General features: G+C 60.2%; 2 protein-coding genes across 2 annotated transcripts; both read left to right on the forward strand.

Moving 5' to 3' along the window:
• Nucleotides 1-995: 995 nt before the first annotated feature.
• Nucleotides 996-8,073, forward strand: DMWD (DM1 locus, WD repeat containing). Its single transcript, XM_032613188.1, is given in 6 exon segments — nt 996-1,159; nt 1,161-1,514; nt 2,752-2,934; nt 5,015-6,283; nt 7,073-7,147; nt 7,521-8,073. Coding segments are annotated over 6 exon segments (2,019 nt in total). The 5' UTR covers nt 996-1,069; the 3' UTR covers nt 7,569-8,073.
• A 116-nt stretch (nt 8,074-8,189) lies between these two features.
• Nucleotides 8,190-19,209, forward strand: DMPK (DM1 protein kinase). Its single transcript, XM_032613189.1, is given in 18 exon segments — nt 8,190-9,595; nt 11,603-11,694; nt 11,963-12,046; nt 12,138-12,233; nt 12,776-12,833; nt 12,836-12,865; nt 12,868-12,921; nt 13,076-13,114; nt 13,117-13,172; nt 13,460-13,666; nt 13,748-13,996; nt 14,728-14,816; nt 16,127-16,235; nt 16,996-17,153; nt 17,243-17,340; nt 17,522-17,568; nt 17,882-17,967; nt 18,305-19,209. Coding segments are annotated over 18 exon segments (1,872 nt in total). The 5' UTR covers nt 8,190-9,435; the 3' UTR covers nt 18,465-19,209.
• Nucleotides 19,210-19,966: the final 757 nt, after the last annotated feature.

The following is a 19,966-nucleotide window of genomic DNA, read 5'->3' on the forward strand; positions in this document are numbered from 1 at the left end:
GGGCCTCTCACTGTTGTGGCCTCTCCCGCTGCGGAGCACAGGCTCAGCGGCCATGGCTCACGGGCCCAGCCGCTCCCGGACCGGGGCACGAACCCGTGTCCCCTGCATCGGCAGACGGATTCTCAACCACTGCGCCACCAGGGAAGCCCGAGATGTTAACTTCATTGCAGGACTTGTTGAGTGTGAGATGCTTCTGGGACATTCCGGTGAGAAATCTGGGAGGCGATTGAATAAGTGGGTCTAGGAAGATCTGTGATGGGGGCAGGGTGGTGTCAGGGGCACTGGCTATCAGGGGGCTGATGGGATCAGGAAGAGATTTTGGGTTACTAGTGGATTATTGGGACACTGGGGACATTGCAGGGATCAATAAAATTTTGGTGGGCGTCAGAGGACCGAGTGAGATTGTTGAAGATTGTGGAGTTATGGAGATACATAGGAGGTTGGTGGGAAATGTGGAGATGTTTGGTATTAGTATTAATCAGTAGTCGGTTAGATGAAGTCCTTGGAGTTTTATGGAGGCAATGGAGATCAGTGGGATTTGCGGGATCATCAAGGGTGGGGAGGAATGGTTGGAGATGCTGTGGCCAGTCTGGGACTTTAAGATGTAAGTGGGAAACACCGGAGGGTGTATGTTGGGAGTCTTCGGGAGACTCCAGGGTCACCTGGAGTCATCTGTGACGTCATGGGAAGGACAAGGTTTGGATGAGGCCTTCTCTTAAGGGTACTCCCGTTGCTAGGCAAACGGTTCCCAGAGCGCCGTTGCTAGGGACCTGTGCTCTTTTGATGGCCACGCCCCTTTCCCTACGGGGCCCGCCCCCACAGCCAACCACGTCGGCCGCAGGCACGAAGGCCGCGCCCACCTTGTAGCCCCGCCTTCAGTCCAGAACCGTTACCAGAGCGACGGCTGGAGCTCGTCCCGCCTCCCTATCCTGTTGCCAATCGAAGAGGCGTTGCCCGGGCGACGACACCACCTCTTCCGGTGCGGATCCCCGGCTTCCGGCAGGGGGCCCGGCGGCAGGCGGCTGTCCGGCACTAGCGGGGCCCTGGGCTGGGGTGGGGGTCGCCCAAGATGGCGGCGGGCGGCGCGGAGGGCGGCTCGGGCCCCGGCGCTGCCATGGGGGATTGTGCGGAGATCAAGTCGCAGTTTCGCACCCGCGAGGGGCTTCTACAAGCTGCTCCCCGGCGACGGCGCCGCTCGCAGGTCGGGTCCGGCTTCCTCCCAGACCCCGGCGCCGCCCCAGCCGCCGCAGCAGCCCCTGCCCGGCCCTGCCTCCACCTCCGGCCCCGGTGCTGCGGGCGCCGCGCCGTCCCCTCCGCCCGCAGGCCCAGGGCCCGGGCCCGCGCTGCCTGCGGTGCGCCTCAGCCTCGTGCGCCTCGGGGAGCCCGACGGCGCCGGGGCCGGGGAGCCTCCCGCCACGCCCGCAGGGCTGGGCGCTGGGGGAGACCGCGTCTGCTTCAACTTGGGCCGCGAGCTCTATTTCTACCCGGGCTGCTGTCGCCGCGGGAGCCAACGGGTGAGCGGCCCGCATCGTGGGGCCCTGGGTGCTGGCTGAGAGGATGGGGATCCCTGAGGTGATTCACAAGTGACAGGAGAGTCCCTGAATGGTAGGGGGCCCTGAGATAGGCATCCTACATGTGACGGACATCTTAAGGGGAAAGGATTCTTGGAGGTAATACAGGATTCTAAAAGGTGATGGGAGGCTCCCTGGGTGCTGGGAGGTGCTGGGAAACCTCGAGATCATGTGAGATCCCGAGGTTATGCGTGGGGGTCCTGGGATGGTGACTATTCTGGAGGTGATGGGGAATCCGAGATGGTATGGGGTGCTCCCAGGTGCTGGCTGGCAGGCATTTTGCAGGTGATGGGAAATGCAGGCTCAGAAGTGATGGAGAGCCCAGGGGTATTGCTGTCTGGGGGTGTTGGGGGGACTTGGGGAGCCCAGAGGTGAGGAGGATTCTGGAAGTAATGGGGGCTTAGAGGTAATAGGGATCCTGAAGGTGAATGGGATCCTAGAGAAACTTGGGGTTCTGGAGGTAATGAGAGTGCTGGAGGAAATGAGAATCTCGGAGCTGATGGGAGATCTGGAGATAATGAGATCCCAGAGGGAACATCCTCAGGTGTGATGGGTGTCTCTAAAGTGATGTCAGTCCCAGAGGACACGAGACCCTTGGAGTTTATGGTGGTCCCCAGAAGTGATGGGGATCCTGAGAGCCCAGAGATGATGAAGGCACCTAAAATTTGGGGGACCATGAGGTTTAATGGGTCCCTGAACTGTGATGGGGATGCTGAGATTTAAGGACTCCAAAGGAGAATCCTGGGACATTGGACTTTAGAATTCTGGGGATTGGATGATCCTGAGTTTTGAGGGTCTTAGCATATAATGGTGCTAAGACCCAGGGGAGTTGCTGAAATTATAGAAAGGAATTGGAGCTCAGGGACTACAGGGGCCCTGAAACTGACACTGTGGCCAAGGGTGTACCAGAAGTTGGGGGTGTCCAACTTTGGGGAGGACGCACTGTGGTCTCATGTGGTGGCAGGGGGCAAAGCTTCCTCCTGGTTTTTTCCTCTGTTTGTGATTTGGGTGCTCCTTCCTGTTTGTGGTTGCCCCTTCCCTCCCCGCTCACCCATCCACCTACCCACTCCTCTCAGGGATTTAACCCTGCTTCCTCTTTGTGGTTTTCCCCCAACCTCAACACCCTCTTCCTTCCTCTCAGTGGTAGAAGTCATTAACTCGTTTTCTCCCACCACCCAAGTCCATTGACCTCAACAAGCCAATTGACAAGCGGATCTATAAGGGCACCCAGCCCACTTGCCACGACTTCAACCAGTTCACTGCTGCCACAGAGACCATCTCCCTGCTGGTGGGATTCTCAGCCGGTCAAGTGCAGTACCTGGATCTCATCAAGAAGGACACCAGCAAGCTATTCAATGAGGAGGTGATTGTGGGCCCCCAGGGCCCAGAACTGCTCCCGTTCCCACCCACCCATACACTGTTTGCCATGAGACTGCAGCTGCCTGGGAAGCAGTGTAGACCTGAGGGGGCAGGATGAAGGAGAGATGGGGGATGGACTGACAGACATGGAGGATGGGGTGACAGCAGCTGCTGTGATGATAGCTAATAATGACGGCTGCATCTCTTGTGCCCAGGCCCCATGCTGTGTTAGCCCTATGCTGAACACATTACTCCTGGAGTTTTCATCAACCAATGGGTTAGGATTGTGATACCCATTTTGCAGATTAGAGAACTGAAGCTACTCACTGGTTGGGATTTGTTTGAAGCCACAGCCCTTGCTTTTCAAATTCTGGGCCCTGTGGGCTTTGGATTCAAATCTTTGCTGCACCATCTACTCACTGTGTGGCTTTGGGAAGTGACTATTCCTCCCTTAGCCTCAGTTTTTCTCCTCTGCAAAATGGGATTCCCATCCCTACCTCACGGGACTGTTGTAAAATCATACATGGAGGTTGCTCAGTCCTGGGTGGACCTGGCAGAAGGGGAAATGCCAGTGAAAGACCTTATCTGTGTCCAGAACTACTCTTGTCCTCTATCTCTTTCTCTCTGTTCTGAGAAGGTGTTTCAAACGTACAGAGTGCATGAATGGCAGAGGGGAATGAGTGGAACACGGAATGGATTAAAGTGGACTAGGTCATCCATTCACAAAATATTCATTGAGCATTCGTTCTTTGCCAGGCATTGTTCTAAGCACTGGGAATACTACATCTCGGTGAACAAAACAGAGGGCCCTGCCTTTGTGGAGCTTTTATCTAGCTGGAGGAGACAGATAGTTATCAAATAACTAAGTAGGCTGTGTGTCAGAGTGTCGTGGAGAAAAATCCAGCGGGGAAGGTGAATGGGGAGTGCTCGGTGAGGTTAGGAAAGGTCTCATGGAAGGTGACATGGAAATAAATTCCTAAAGGAGGCAAAACAAATTATTGGAGAAAAGGACATTCTGAGTAGAGGGAACAGCTAGGACAAATGCCGGAAGCAGGACAGCAAAAAGGCTGTGTGGCCAGAGCAGTGTTGAGGGGGAGGGTAGTAGATGAGCTCTGAGAAACAACTCGGAGGGGCCAGGAGATGTAGGGGCTGGCCCGTCATGGAAAAGACCTTGGCTTTTAGAGCCTCTCGCCAGTGGGGTTCATCTGAGCCAAGAACATAGAAACAATTTGATTAATTTCTAAATTCTCCAGAGAATGGAGAACGGGAAGCAACTTGGGTACCTGGGAAAGAAGTTACTTTGTTACAGACGGTGGATGCCAAAGGGCTTTAGATAGAGCTTGGTTCTCCCCGGAGTCCTGCTTGAGAAAGGCTGCCATGGTGTTCAGAATGGGAGAGACAGTGCCGGGTGCTGACTTAGGTTTTAATAGCATCTCTTTGGCAATTGTGCAGAGAAGAGACCCAGGTGGTGGAGGCCAGTCAGTTAGGCCGTTGCAGGCCTGACGGCAGCTGAGACCAGGGTGGTTGGAGTTGGGGATGGTGAGAAGAGATCAGGTTCTGGGCACATTTTGCAGATCAAGCCCACAGGATTTCTTGCAGGTTTGGAGGTGAGTTGTGAGGACAAAAAGGAGCAAAGATGCGTGGCTGCCAGGATGGGGTTGTCACTCAGGTGTCCTGGAACTACTTTCCAGGCACCTCCTGCGGGTACAGCTCCGTGCTCTGGGGCTAGAACAATGAACCAAATAAACAAAGATACCTTCCTTGGGGGAGCTAATACTCCGTGACTCAATATCTTGCCTTAAGCATGACATGGTAAAGATGGCGGAGGGAGTTAGAGGAGAGTTCTCTGGAAGGCAGCACTGCCCTCCTGCCGAAGAAGGGACATCAAGGCTCCACGGCGCTCCCCTCACACAGCCCTTCTCCCCCTGCTTTCCCCTAACCTGGTGTCTGTCCGTTTCCCTCAGTCCCTCCTCTCCGAGGAGGCCCGGGCCACTTACGATGACCTTCTCCGGGGAACCAGGCTGGGAAGGAGGTGGGCCACGGGAGGATGGCCTTCTCCCAACCCCCGCTCTCTCCCCTGGCAGCGGCTTATCGACAAGACCAAGGTGACATATCTGAAGTGGCTGCCTGAGTCAGAGAGCCTGTTCCTGGCATCCCACGCCAGCGGCCACCTGTACCTGTACAACGTCAGCCACCCGTGCGCCTCGGCCCCACCGCAGTACAGCCTGCTGAAGCAGGGCGAGGGCTTCGCCGTCTACGCCGCCAAGAGCAAGGCGCCCCGCAACCCACTGGCCAAGTGGGCGGTGGGCGAGGGGCCCCTCAACGAGTTCGCCTTCTCGCCCGACGGCCGGCACCTGGCCTGCGTCAGCCAGGACGGCTGCCTGCGCGTCTTCCACTTCGACTCCATGCTGCTGCGGGGGCTCATGAAGAGCTACTTTGGGGGCCTGCTCTGTGTGTGCTGGAGCCCCGACGGGCGCTACGTCGTGACGGGTGGTGAAGATGACCTGGTCACCGTGTGGTCCTTCACCGAGGGCCGCGTGGTGGCCCGAGGCCACGGCCACAAGTCCTGGGTCAACGCCGTGGCCTTTGACCCCTACACCACGAGGGCCGAGGAGGCGGCGGCTGCCGGTGGCGATGGGGAGCGGAGTGGCGGGGAGGAGGAGGAGCCGGAGGCCGCGGGCGCGGGCTCGGGCGGGGGCGCCCCCCTCTCCCCGCTGCCCAAGGCCGGCTCCATCACCTACCGCTTCGGCTCGGCCGGCCAGGACACGCAGTTCTGCCTGTGGGACCTCACCGAAGACGTGCTCTACCCTCACCCTCCCCTGGCCCGCACCCGCACCCTCCCTGGCACGCCTGGCACGACGCCGCCTGCCACCGGCAGCTCGCGAGGTGGTGAGCCAGGCCCCGGGCCCCTGCCCCGCTCGCTGTCCCGGTCCAATAGCCTCCCACACCCAGCGGGCAGCGGCAAGGCGGGCGGCCCGGGTGCGGCGGTGGAGCCAGGGACGCCCTTCAGCATCGGCCGTTTTGCCACGCTCACGCTGCAGGAGCGGCGGGACCGGGGGGCCGAGAAAGAGCACAAGCGCTACCACAGCCTGGGCAACATCAGCCGGGGCGGCAGTGGGGGCGGGGGCGGCGGGGACAAGCCCAGCGGCCCCGCCCCCCGAAGCCGGCTGGACCCCGCCAAGGTGCTGGGCACCGCGCTGTGCCCGCGCATCCACGAGGTGCCGCTGCTCGAGCCGCTCGTGTGCAAGAAGATCGCCCAAGAGCGGCTCACGGTCCTCCTCTTCCTGGAGGACTGCATCATCACCGCCTGCCAGGAGGGCCTCATCTGCACCTGGGCCCGGCCGGGCAAGGTGGTGAGTCACCCCACACCAGCCCACCTGGGACCTAGGCAGAGGCGGGCATTGGCAGAGAGGTTTGATAGCATCACAGCCTCTAGCCGTGTGGGATGAGGGGAAGCCATGGAAATCTGTGTCCCAGAACAAGCCGTCTCAGATCTTAGAGTGACTTCTAGAACGCTTGGCAAGCAACGGTAAGCAGAGAGAGGGTCAGGCATAAGAGACATCTGGGAGTGGTGGAGAACATGGCCAGTTATCAGAAGGGCAGCCGGTGGGCCCAGCATGGCTAGGTCTTACGGAATGGTGAAATTTTATTAATACTGCAGTTTGAGCTCTATGGGCAAGGTTGAACCTGTGCACCCAGCTTCCAGCCTGAGTGTCAGACTCTTGGGATCCGAGCCCACTGCTGGAGGCCTGGGCTGTGGGATCCCAGGCTCAGGGTCCAGTCCAGCACTTCTGCTCCCTGTGTGACCTCGAGCAAGTCACTGCCTCTTTATGACCTTTCTCACCTCTTAGGACAGGGAAGCTTGAAGATGGGTCATCCATGGGTTTCAGAAAGGTGCTAGTAAGGTGAAGTGCGGGCCTGGTGCCTTATAACTTGGGACCTGTGTTCTCAGATGTCTCCTAAGGGTTTGGGCTCTGGGGCCCAGGATGCCAGATCTGAGGGCTGTGCCTGGTTCCCTGGAAGAGCAGTTTTGGAATTGTAGAGTCCTGAATCCCTAGAACTTAAAGTACAGTCTCAGAGGCAGGGGCATTGGGATTTGGGGAATCTGGTAAGTCCTGAAAGAGATCCCTCTATCTCCCTAGTTCACAGACGAGGAGACCGAGACCCAGACAGGGGAAGGAAGTTGGCCCAGGTCACCCAGCAAGTCAGTGGTAGAGGTAGGACTGTCCCTAAGTTCTTCCCTCCCAGAATCTTAGGACCCCCTCCGCAGTCAGAAGGGGACCCCAGTTTCCCCCTCTCCTCCCTCCCTCCACCCCTACCCCATCCTCTTTGCTCAGGATCACCTGAGGACTTTAATTGTATAAGAGTGCCACCTGCTGGGACAGGGAAGCTAGCGGAGATGTAAGTTCCTGAGCCTAGAGCAGCGGCCTGTCTGGGTGGTCTGGGGTGGATTGAAGGGCAAGGCCAGGGTGGCAGCAGCCTGGGGGACTCCAGGCTGGCTTCCCCCCTCCCCAACCCCCGCCCCGTGGGACTGGTGAGAGCCCCAGGCTGTCTCTAACCCCCTCCTGTCTCCGCTCTCATCTTCCCCAGGGCATCTCCTCCCAACCAGGCAACTCCCCGAGCGGCACGGTGGTGTGAAGCCATGGATGGCGGGGTCCCCCACCCCATGCCCCCAGCTCCTAGCATAACCGTCCCCGCTGACCTCATGGATCAACGTATTAACAAGACTAACCATGACGGATGGACTGCTCCGGTCCCTCTCCCTGCACAAATTTGGGGCAGAGGGTCCCTCAGACTGACCCAGACACTGGGGGGATGTAGTGGCCCGTGTGGCCTCAGCCTTGTCCCCACCCACTGCCAAGTACAATGACCCCTTCCTCTGAAACATCAGTGTTAGCCTCTTCCCTGTCCCCAGCATGTGACTGGTCACTCCTGGGGGAGAAACTCCCCACCCACAAGAGCCCCAGCTCTGCAGTGCGCCTCTCGGTCCTGTGTGCAGGGCAGGGGGTGGCCCACCCCTCCCCTGGCCCCCACCCTGCCCTTGCTGTTACTTGTGCTTTTGAAGAATGTTAAATTATGGAAGCCCCTGGGGTCCTCGCTGTCCCCCAGGACCTCTTATTTATACTAAAGTTCCCTGTTTTCACAGCGTCTCTGTTCCCTTCCGCGGAGGTATGGAGGAAGTGTGTGGGTGCTTTCGATGCAGCCCTAGAATCAGTCCACTTTATCCAGAGGAAGCGCTAGGCCCTGCCTCCCCCCCCAGACCCCCTTTTGAGGGCAGGAAGAACTGAAAACCAGAGGAGGGATGTGCCTGAGGCACACAGCTGGTGGATCTGCCGCTGGCCAGCCCCGGGCAGGGCCCTTCAGACAGAGGAGAGTATCCCTCGCCCCACTCCAAACTCTCGGAGGGAAGAGAGCCACCAGGACCCCCTCTTCAGAGTCTTCAGTGGGAGTTTTAAAAGTTGTTTCAAAGTGTCCAGATATTATAGGGGCCCCCCCAGGCAGCTCCCGAGATGCCCAGAGTGAGCTGCCACAGCATAGGCCCTGGCCTTCTGCTGCCTCAGGCCTGGCTTGGCCGGGCCCAGGCATCCAGGACCAATTAGAGACCATGGTTTCCTCTGGGAGAACTGTCCACCCTGGAAAGAACAGCGAAAATCCCTCCTGGCTGGCTCTCTGGAGCCACAGGGAGTGGTGTCTTCCCGCTCTACCCTCCACCCCCCGAAATGTTTCTGTTTCTAATCCTAGCCTGGGCAGGAATGTGGCTGCCCTGCCAGGGTCCAAGGAGCTATTTTGGGGGCTCCTTTGCCTCCCCCAGGCTTTGGCCAGGGGGTCACCCCTGATCCTGGCTCCTGAGGGCCTCCCTTCCCGATTCTCTCACCACCCCTTCCCCATCTCCTGCCAAAAAAAAGTCAGTGTAAAGCAGAGGGCCTGAGGGCTAAATTTAAACCATCCCAAAGTCTGAATCCTTGGCTGAGTCACCCGCAAAGCTGCCCTGGCCTCCCGCCCCCCTTCCCAGGCCTCACCCCTTTTTCTCCCCCCCCATCCTCCCAACTCGAGAGCTTGGGAGGGGTGTTACCAAATCACTGTGAACCTCAATTGGTCCCCTCTGGGGAATGGGAGGGCTCATCTTTGGCATCTGTCATACCTGTAGCGTTCCTCTGTGCTTCGCCTTTTCAGTGGTGGGGTAGTTTGAGGGTAGAGATTCTCCACCACCCCTCATCTCACACTGAAGCGTTCCGAGGGGCCCTGGAAGGAGCAACTTGGGGGAGCCTGGCTTGTGAGGGGTTAAGGCTGGGAGGCTGGAGGGGGCCGGACCGAGGGGTGGGGAGAAGGGGAGGAGGCCTTAGCAGCCAGCAGAGAGAAGTGGCCAGAGAGGCCCAGGGGACAGCCAGGGACAGGCAGACATGCAGCCAGGGCCCCAGGGCCTGGACAGGGCCCTCCAGGCCCCGTGACGGGAGGACCCCGAGCCCCTGGCCCGGGGAGGGGGCCATGGTGCTGCCTGCCCGACATGTCAGCCGAGGTGCGGCTGAGGCGGCTTCAGCAGCTGGTGCTGGACCCCGGCTTCCTGGGGCTGGAGCCCCTGCTCGACCTTCTCCTGGGCGTCCACCAGGAGCTGGGCGCGTCCGACCTGGCCCAGGACAAGTATGTGGCCGACTTCCTGGAGTGGGGTGAGTGCCTACCTACCTGCACGGCACCCACAGATTTGGGGGTGGGGGCAGGGCAGCCATGACTCAGAACCATGACTTGGGAGCCGTGGTAAGCCGGGTTGGGCACAGCCTCTCATGGTCCCCTTGCACCCCATTCCCGAGTCTAGGCCTAGGGACATGCTGGGGAGCCCTGTCTTCTAGGACCCCTCCCCACCAAAATGGGCCCTGTGGCCCTCCACCCTGGTTCCCCAGATCTTAGGGGCAAGCGGAAGGGACAGCACAGGGCAGCTGCCAGGGGCGCGGCCGACGGGCAGGTGTTCGGCGCCAGCCTCTCCAGCTGCTCCAACAGGTGCCCAGGCACTGGGAGGGCGCGGTGACTCAGGCAGGCCCGGGGAGAACCAGCTCTGCACACAGGCCCCACCAAGCACCCCCTCCACCCCCTGGTTGGAGGAGGAAGAATTAGGATTCTTCTGAGTGGGCCCACTTTCTCTGTAGGTTCCTCCTCCACCCAAAGTCCCTTTTGGCCAAGTCTTGCCCTGGAGACAGGTCCAGAGGGAAGATGCTTCATCTTTAGCCCCAGCCTCCTGCCTTGTCTGCCCCACTCCCTCCTGGCCCAGGCTCAGGCTCACTCGGGTTTCTGTCTCTCTAACATCTGCCATTCTGTCCCTCCACTGGTCTGTCCCTCAGTGGCTTGCTCTTGGTCCTTAGGCTCTGTGTGTCCCTGTCCCCGTCCCTGTTTCCGGTCTCTCTGCCTTCTCCCGCTCCCTCTTTTCTTGTGTCCATCTCTTTCTGACCCAGGCCGTGCTTCTCTCTCCCCATTTTGCAGATGCGAAGGTGGAGGCCAAGGGCTAGACACTTGGCCTCTGGGAGAACCTTCTCCCCACATCCCCCCGGCCCTTAGTAACTCTCGCAGCTCCTCTTTTGCAGAGGATGAACTGAGGCCTGATGTGGGGGCAGCTCTCCTGTAAGGAGCACTCCTTTTGTGGCCCGAGCGGCATCCTGCGGCCCCTCCCCTGCCAGGCCGCTGGGGCGGGGGAGGGGGCCTGGGTTCCCGCTGCCTTAAAAGGGCTCAGTGTCTTGGCTCTCTCCTCCCTCCCCCATCCTGGGCCCTGGCTGCTGCTTCCCTGCTGGCCCACTCTTCCCGAACCCCGAACCCTCTCCATAACCCACTGTATCTTTCCTCATTCCTAGTTGCACCCATTGCTCTCTCCCTCCTGCCTCAGAAGCTCCCAGCTTCTTCCATCTCTGGGAGTCCAGGCTTCCCTCTCCCCCTGCCTCCACTCTCCGCCTTCCCCCTCCCAAACTGCTCTCTGTAACATTGCTAGCTGTAGGACCTTGGGCAGAGGACTTCATCTGTCTGAGCCTTGGTTCTTCATCTGTAGATAAGGGGTAATGGTAAAACCTCCTCCTGGAGTTGAGAGCGTAGAGATAACACACTTGACTGTGCCTGCAGCCCTGGAGCCGGGATGCGGATCCACGCTGGCCTTGTCTCCCTCTCCCGTTCCTTCTCCTGGTCCTAGCCCTAAACTCAGGGTTTCCCAGAGTGTGGTCCAAGAGCCACCAGTATCTGAGCCTAGGATTAAACTGCAGGCTCTGGGCCATGACCCAAAACAGACTGAATGAGAGCCCTGGGGGTGGGCGGGGTCACCGGGAGTAGGGGCCCGGAAGCCCAGGGAGCTCTAAGAACTGGGCCTATTTCTTCTTCCTCTGTTCTTCAGGGCCTCCCTTCGGCAGACTTGTTACCTCACCCTGTCCATCCTGCACCCCATAGAGCCCTCTGGCCCAGTGTCCTGTCCCAGAAAGGGGTTCCCAGGCATCCCACTTTTCTCTGTACAAGAGCAGTTTTGGGTCCCCAAAGCCTCACATAATGTTTATGTGAAGTCTTTAAGGAGGCCGACTAGTGCTAAGGGGAGGGGCAGGGGCAGGGGAGACTCAGCGACAGAAGGTGGGACTGTCTCTCCTCGTCTCCAGTGTCAGTCCCTCCGATTCTCGGTTCTTATCCCCGCCCCTTCGCCCCCTCCCCCCCAGTGGAGCCCATCGCGGAGAGGCTTAAGGAGGCCCGACTGCAGAGGGATGACTTCGAGATTCTGAAGGTGATCGGACGCGGGGCGTTCAGCGAGGTGAGCCTGGAACAGCGGAGGCAGCTCAGTGGGGTTAGAGACCTGACTTTTCCTGCAGTGGGCTGGATGTTGGAGTTCCGGAAGTGGGGCCTTAGAAATTGATGAATGGCTGAGTTTAGACCCTAAGGCGGGGCTTGAAGCCAATGGGCGTGGCTTTGCCGAGTGGGGGCGGGGCCAAGTCTGGCCCGGGTTAAGGGTGGAATCCAATCTGGGGGAGCCCTGGTGTTTCCCCGCCACCTCCGCTCTATTACCCTGTTTGGGCTTTCAGGTGGCGGTGGTGAAGATGAAGCAGACGGGCCAGGTGTACGCCATGAAGATCATGAACAAGTGGGACATGCTGAAGAGAGGCGAGGTGACGGCCGGGCTGGGTGTGCAGGGTGCTGAGGATCCCCCCTTCCGTCCTCCCACCCCCGTCCGCTTCAGCTCCTCCGGGTGCCCCGCAGGTGTCGTGCTTCCGCGAAGAGAGGGATGTGTTGGTGAACGGGGACCAGCGCTGGATCACGCAGCTGCACTTCGCCTTCCAGGACGAGAACTACCTGGTGAGCCCCAGGCCGGGCGACTAGAGAGGCGGACCCTCACCCCTGAGGCTGTCAGTTATCGAGGTGTGGGCAGGCATTGGAAGTTCTAGGATCAGGGAGCTGCCTCGAAATGCATGCGGCAGTCCCTGGGTGTGGTAGGAGCTGGCTCCCGGGATGGGAGATGTCCCTTACCGCCTTTTTCCCCAGGTTGATTCCGGGGGGCACTACCTGGAATGAGATAGTCTCTAGAGTCTATGTGGGAGCCACTGGGCAGGGGGTGTCTGGGCTCCATACCCTGGATAATCGGGAGGTCTCTGGGTTCTCTTTTTCCTGACTCTCTTGGTCGGGGGTGGGGGAAGTGAATCTCTGTCCAGTGACATCGTGGGGGAACGAGGATTGGGGGTGGGCGTGTCTCTGATTTGGCCTGGGAGATCTCTTGGGGCTGGGGCTGGGGCTGCGGAGTCTCTGCCCAGGGATGGGGCGTCTCTGGGAGTCTTTGTCCTGGGCTATCGGCCGTGGGCGCCCAGACGAGGTACCGACCCCCGTGACACGCCCCCTCCCAGTACCTGGTCATGGAGTACTACGTGGGCGGGGACCTGCTAACGCTGCTGAGCAAGTTTGGGAGCGGATCCCGGCCGAGATGGCGCGCTTCTACTGGCCGAGATTGTCATGGCCATAGACTCGGTGCACCGGCTGGGCTACGTGCACAGGTGGGCGCTGCAGGGGCTGAAGGCCGCGGGAATTGGAGAGAGTGGTCCTTAAGAGGGTGGGGCCCAGGCGGTGCTGCCTAGTGGGGTGGAGCTGGTGAAATGGCAGGAGAGAGGCTCACTTATCCCTCTCCCTTCCCTTCTTCCCTCGCGCAGGGGACATCAAACCGGACAACATCCCTGCTGGAAACCGCTGCGGCACATCCGCTTGGCCGACTTCGGCTCCTGCCTCAAGTTGCGGGCGGATGGAACGGTGAGCGGTGCGCCGCTCTTGGGCAACTCGGACTACCAATGACGGGTCGGGAGCAGGAACCGGAGGTGCAGCGTGGGGGCGGGGCTGAGGCGTGCGGGCAGAGCCAGGGTGAGGGCAGGACTAGATTTGGAGGGGAAAGAAGGAGGCGACCCAGGCCCTAGCCTGCCTGTGGCTCAGGCTTAGAACAGGCAAAAGGAGGGACTAAGCTCTAGGGTAGTGGTTAAGAGGGGGCGGAGCCAGAGCTAGGAGGGGCGGGGTCAAGCCTAGCTCGGATCCTCTCGGCTCAGGTGCGGTCACTGGTGGCTGTGGGCACCCCGGACTACTTGTCACCCGAGATCCTGCAGGCCGTGGGCGGTGGGCCCGGGACTGGCAGCTACGGGCCCGAGTGTGACTGGTGGGCGCTGGGCGTGCTCGCCTATGAAATGTTCTATGGGCAGACGCCCTTCTACGCCGACTCCACGGCTGAGACCTACGGCAAGATCGTGCACTACAAGGTGAGCACAGCCCGGGGAGCCCCTGACCTCTCTGCACATGCTCCCAGGTAACATCCCCTCTTTCCCCCTCCTTCTGAGCAGGAGCACCTGTCTCTACCGCTGGCAGACGCAGGAGTCCCCGACGAGGTTCGCGATCTCATCCAGCAGCTGCTGTGTCCCCCTGAGACGCGCCTGGGCCGGAATGGAGCAGGCGATTTCCAGAAGCATCCTTTCTTCTTTGGCCTTGACTGGGACAGCCTCCGAGACAGCGCGCCCCCCTTTACGCCGGATTTCGAGGGTGCCACGGACACATGCAACTTCGATGTGGTGGAAGACGGGCTCACTGCCATGGTGAGCGGGGGCGGGGTAGGTACCTGCGATCGATCCCTGGTCTGCAGAGGGTACCCCCGCATCCGACCGCCGTAACACTGAGGTTAGGAGAGTACCCTCCTCCTGGGGTCCTGAAGTCATTCCTTCCCCAGAAACACCTGCTCTGTTTGGCCCCAGGGCTGGGAACCCAGCAGTGACCTAGACTCACAGTCCAGTGGAGGACACGGACTTGTCCCCAGACAATGATGCCCCAGAGAGATCAGGGCTGAGGTGGGGGCGGGGGGTGCAGGGGGGCGGACCTCCTGACCCAGCATGAAAGGTCCTGGAGGGCTTCCTGGCGGAGGGGGCTATCTGAGCTGAGACCTGGAAGGATGAGAGGTGAGAAAGCACCATAGAGGAATCTCCCTTGCTTAGGCCATCTCTCTCTCAGCTGTCGTATGAGCTATCCCGTGCTTGTTCAGCCTGACTGCCTTTGTGTTGGGCACAGCAGGGGACACACATGGACCAAGTCAGCCCTGGTCCCTGCCCTCATCTACTTACAGTCTGGAGAAGTATATAATTATACTGTGGCAAGTGCCCTGAGGAAGCAGCAGGATGTAATGAAAGAAAATGACGCAGGGTCCACTTTAGATAGACCCCAGGCTGGGGTGGGGGGGGGTGGCAGGGCACTTAAGCCAAGACTGGGAAGGGGTGAGTGAGGGGCCATCCCTGACAGCTGCTGGTCACCTCACATCTGTGTTTCTCTCCTATAGGAGACGCTGTCGGATATGCAGGAGGGCACGCCACTGGGGGTCCACCTGCCTTTCGTGGGCTACTCCTCCTATTCCTGCATGGCCCTTGGGTAAGTGCCACCCTGTGCAGCTTGAGGAGGAGTGGATGGGGGGTGGGGTGGGCGTGGGGGGGGGTCCTGCCTCCAGAGGCCCCAGGAGGCTGCTCGGGGTTATCACATCCTGGCCTGTTGGTGCCCAGGAGAATTGCAGGGTCAGTCTCGGAACCTTATTGTCTTGGGACTAAGGGCTTTTAGAAGCCCAGAATTGTAGGACGTTAAATTCTCAGACCATAAATACTTTGAAATTTAGATTCAAATGTAAAACCTCAGAGTCACAGGCTCAGCCTTCCGGAATCTTCTGACCTTCCACTTTTAGATTTCTAGTATACAGTCATGGGACCTCAAAATCTTAGAGAATAAGAAGTTTAGAATTGTTACATCAATCTTAAAAGAACACAGACTCACTGAATTACATAACCACAAAGCCTTCTTAAAACATTGATTCTGAAGATAATACATTGCTTATCACAAGTATATTAGAAAATAGGGATGAGAAAAAGGAAGGCCGCCAGCAGCGGCCTTGTGTGTCCCTGGCTCACAGCACACGTACTTAACAGCTGCGAGAACATGCTGGATTCTGATCTGTTTTGTTATTGGACAATGTACCGCAAGTGCCATTTCTTGAACAAACTGTAACACAATCCTGACCCGCTGGGGAGTGTTCTCCTTACTGGGCGGGTCAGGACTCAGCTAACAGGCCTCTGTCATGACCCAGGCTGGATGAATAGCCGCAGGTTGGTCTTGGCGCTTGTCGAGCATCATTGGGTCCTTGAGACATATTTCTACAAGAGGGACTGCTGGCTTGGAGGGGACGTCACTTTTTACTGCAATTTCATATTCCTTGGGAGGGTCTGTCTTCCTCCCAGCACCTGGGTCTGGGGGTGGGAGGGGTGGCTGCTGTCTAGAGTCAGGCTTGGGGTCCAACACCCAGTCTGAAGACCACCCCTTTGGAGGTGGCCAGAGCTGGGAGTGTCTCCCTCACTTCCTGAGGCCCTTAGGAGAGGGGGCCTGTAAAGCGCACATGGAGACAGAGATGGGCAGATCCTATAACATGGGTTTCCTGACCCCACGTTCCCAAGGAAGGTGCAGAGAGGCCAGCTTCCAGGGCCTGAGGCCATGCCAGGGGCAGGCCTTTTCCTAACAAGAGGAGGACCTGTCTCACCAGCCTGGCCATTTATTCCCTTCACTCTGCCCCTCCCCCCTCATCAAGCCTGGAGCCTTCAGGTCTGGCTGCCCCAGGGCACAGGCTAGGGAGTCCTGGCTGAGGATCGGGCGGGTGTGAGGCCCTGCTCTTCCTCCCCTCGCCCTCTTCCTCTCCCCAGGGATGATGAGATCCCGGGCTCCACGCCCATGGAACTGGAGGCCGAGGCGTTGCCTGAGCCATTGCAAGAGCCCAGCCTGGAACCCATGGTGCCCCCACCAGAGGAAACGGTGAGTCTTTAGGAGTCTCTAGAGGAGAGGGTCAGTGAGGGATGAATCGAGAGAAAAGTGGAGGCCTTCAGGGATAGTGTGCGCCATGGAGTGCTAGGCCCTCTGGGAGGTTCCTTGACAGAAAGAGATGGAAAACAAAGTAGAGACAAGGCTACTTCAGTCAGAAATGATCCCCACAGAGAAATTAAAACAGGTCAGTGCGTGTGCATGGAGGGGAACTCTCTGGGGAGGGGAAGCCCTGGAGAAGCAGGAGGACCACCCACTGGTCAGCAAAGAGAAGGGTAAGGGCTCTGAGGTGAGAACCAGCTGGTTTGCTCTGAAACGTGAAAGGAGGGTAGTAAGGCTGCGCTGTTCCAGGAGGAAGGAGGGTGAGGAGAGAGGAGAGGGGAGGCTGGAGAGGCCAGCAGACGCACACCAGACAGGGCCTTTAGTTTTCATGTGGTGGGCCTCCTCCTGAGGGCACTGAGGGGCTGGAGAGATTCTCCAGGGGAGGGACGTGGTCAAGCTGCGTCGTGTTACAGGAACAGCCCTTTGGTGTGGAAGGTGGATGGGAGGAGACCAGATTAAAGGCTGGAGATGAGGGCTGGGCTGGGTTAGGGAAGGAGGGGGCTTGGATCACTGCAGGAGCTGTGGGGATTCCAGAAAGATCTTGGGGGTGCAGGAATAGAGGTCAAAGGAGGATGCCAGGCCTGGAACCTATGCCTAAGTCTCGAATGCTCCAGGAACCACAGGCAGCCCTAAGCCCGGTTCCCATACCCAGGCTGAAGCGGCAGTTCCGGAGGCCATTCCGGAGGCGGTGGCAGAGGCCCAGGTGACGCTGCGGGAACTCCAGGAGGCCCTGGAGGAGGAGGTGCTCACCCGACAGAGCCTGAGCCAGGAGCTGGAGGCCATCCGAACGGCCAACCAGAACTTCGCCAGGTCAGGGTCGGGAGTCAGGGACAGTCACTACCTTTAGCAGCCTCTCTAGCCGAAATCCCGAAGGGCTCATGGTCCTTACTCCCCTGCAGCCAACTCCGCGAGGCCCAGGCCCGTAACCGAGACCTGGAGGCGCACGTCCGGCAGCTGCAGGAGCGGATGGAGTTGCTTCAGGCGGGGGGAGCCGCAGGCGAGTCCCTCATCCACCACCTTTCCTGAGGCGCCGGCGGGGGTGGGGGGGTGGGCGGGGAGGTGGGCCCGCGGCGTGTGTATACACCTGGGGGAGGGTGAGGGGCCCAGGCTGGGGCACGCCGCGCCACCGCCCTTCTCCGTCCCTCCACGCGCCCTATGCCTCTCTCTTCTCCTTCCAGCTGTCACGGGGGTCCCCAGTCCCCGGGCCACGGATCCACCTTCCCATGTAAGACCCCTCTTTTTCCCCTGCGTCAAGCCTGCTGCCCCCTTTGCAGACTCTGTCCCCATCTCCCCGTACCCCTGTCCAGACTTAGAGGCTCACCCCTACCTCTTTGAGGTTCCAGTCAGCAGACACCCTCCATTCATGCCCAAATCTACCAGATCTCCCTCGGTTCAGGCCTCTCCCGAAATCCCATCCAGGATCTCCCTAGATGACCTCCCCGACCTCGACTCCCCTCTCTGTCTCTTGCACCCCGCCGACGGCGGCCGTGCCGAGCTGGGCTCGGATCGGGTCACCTGTCCCTTCTCTCTCCAGCTAGATGGCCCCCCGGCCGTGGCTCTGGGCCAGTGCCCGCTGGTGGGGCCAGGCCCCATGCACCGCCGCCACCTGCTGCTCCCTGCCAGGGTACGTCCGGCTGCTCACGCCCGCCCGTCGCGCGCCCCCGCCCAGCTCCACGTACCCCAAGCCGCCTCTGCTTAGCTGCGCCTCTGCGGGGTGGGGCCCGCGGCGGGGAGGGAGGATACTCGGACAGCCAATCAACACAGGCCTCTAGGAGGCAGCCAATGAGGAGTTGGGACAAGACTTAGGCTTGCGAGCCGACCAATCACAGCTACTCGCGCTGTGAGGGGGCGGGGCAGGTGCAGGGAGTGTGTGAACCCTCTTATGGGCGTAGGCGGGGCTGGCCCCAGGAGCCAATCAGAGGCCCGCGTCGCCAGTGCTGACCCCCGCCCTCTCCCCGCAGGTCCCTAGGCCTGGCCTATCGGAGGCGCGTTCCTTGCTCCTGTTCGCCTCTGCTCTGGCTGGTGCCGCCGCCCTGGGCTGCATTGGGTTGGTGGCCTGCGCCGGCTATCTTGCCACAGTCTGACCCCGCCCGGGAGCCGCCTTCGCCGCCTGAACCCTAGAACCCGAGCCTGTCCTTCAATTGGGCTCCGCTGGAGGGTTTGGTGACCCAGGCACGGCCCAGAAGCCACGCCCACCGCCCCCCAGTTCACAGCACTCCGAGCGTGGGTTTCCGCCCCAGCTCCAGCCCTGTGATCCGGGCCCGCCCCCTGGCGGCCGGGGAGGGAGGAGCCGGGGCCGCGGCTCCAGGGAGGCTTGTAGCCGGGAATGCTGCTGCTGCTGCTGCTGCTGCTGCTGGGAGGATCGCGGACCTCTTCCTTTCTCCGGCCTAGCTGAGGCATCCGACGTAGATGGGCACGCTGCGACCTAGAGAAGGCAGCAGGGCCAGGGCTCGGCATCTGTTTTCCACCCTCCAGGCACCCCCACCCACATCGGCTTGCAAACCACAAATCCTCCTTGTGCATGAGGCCCTGCCCTCCCGGGAAGACTCTCTTGCCGCGGTGAACGTCTAGCGCGAGCTCCGCCTTTACCTTTTGACAGCCCCGCTTTTTTCGGGGACTCTCGCGCCCTCCTCACGTGCGCTGTTCTCGGAGCCACAGCCGGCTCCGCCCGCCTCGGCAGTATGGGTATTTATTGACCTTTCCTCCGACTCGCTGACAGGCTCCAGGACCCCAGCACCCTAATCCACATTTTGGATGCACTGAGACCCCGACATTCCTCGGTATTTATTGTCTTTCCCCACCTAGGACCCCACCCCCGATCCTCGCGAATAAAAGGCCCTCTCGTCTGCCCAAAATTCTGAAATTCCTTCGTGTCCGCTGTTTGCTTTGAGCGCAGGAGGCTTTTCAGTGGGCCAATAGGAAGGCGAGTGGAGGTGGCCAATGGCCTGGCAGCAAGCTAGCGGGAGGCGAAGCGGACGTATCAGGGGTGGGGGTGGGGTGCGGGGCGTGGCTTCGACATCCGGCCAATAGGAGGAGAAGAGCGGGCCACCAGGAGGCACCGCCTCTTGTCCAGCTGTGGCCCAGCTGTGCCACCAGGCCGCGGTGAAGGGGGGGCTGGGCTGGCAGCTAGCGCAGCCATCCTCCTACCACTGCGCCTGCGCGGGCCACGCGCATCCGTTCCAGAGACTGACTTACGCTCAAGAAAAGTTGCTGCAAACTTTCTAGCCCGTTTCCCCCGCCCCTTCTCCCAGCCAGACCCGCCCCCCTGCGGAGCCGGGAATTCCGAGGGGCGGAGCGCGGGCCGAGATGGGGAGTGAGGGGGGCCTTCGGAGGACCCTGGAGACGGAGGCGTGCAGAAGCTCAGTCTCGGGGCGGAGGCGGCTTCGCGCCCTTAGCCCTCCCGGACGGCCTGTTGCCTTCTCCGTTGTCCCGATGGGGAAACTGAGGCCCTGAACCAGAGGCACACGCGGGGGGGAGGCAAAAAGCGCGGCCTGAGGCGAAGGGAAAACAAAGGGAGAATCACGGACAGACGGGGAGGGGGACGGGCACACACACACACACTGGGACAGAGACCCTAATAGAGAACTGGGCCTGGCATCGGTGGTGAGGGGGGAGACGCGGGG

The sequence above is a fragment of the Phocoena sinus genome, chromosome 19, assembly GCF_008692025.1.
Source record: "Phocoena sinus isolate mPhoSin1 chromosome 19, mPhoSin1.pri, whole genome shotgun sequence".
Lineage (NCBI taxonomy): Eukaryota > Metazoa > Chordata > Mammalia > Artiodactyla > Phocoenidae > Phocoena > Phocoena sinus.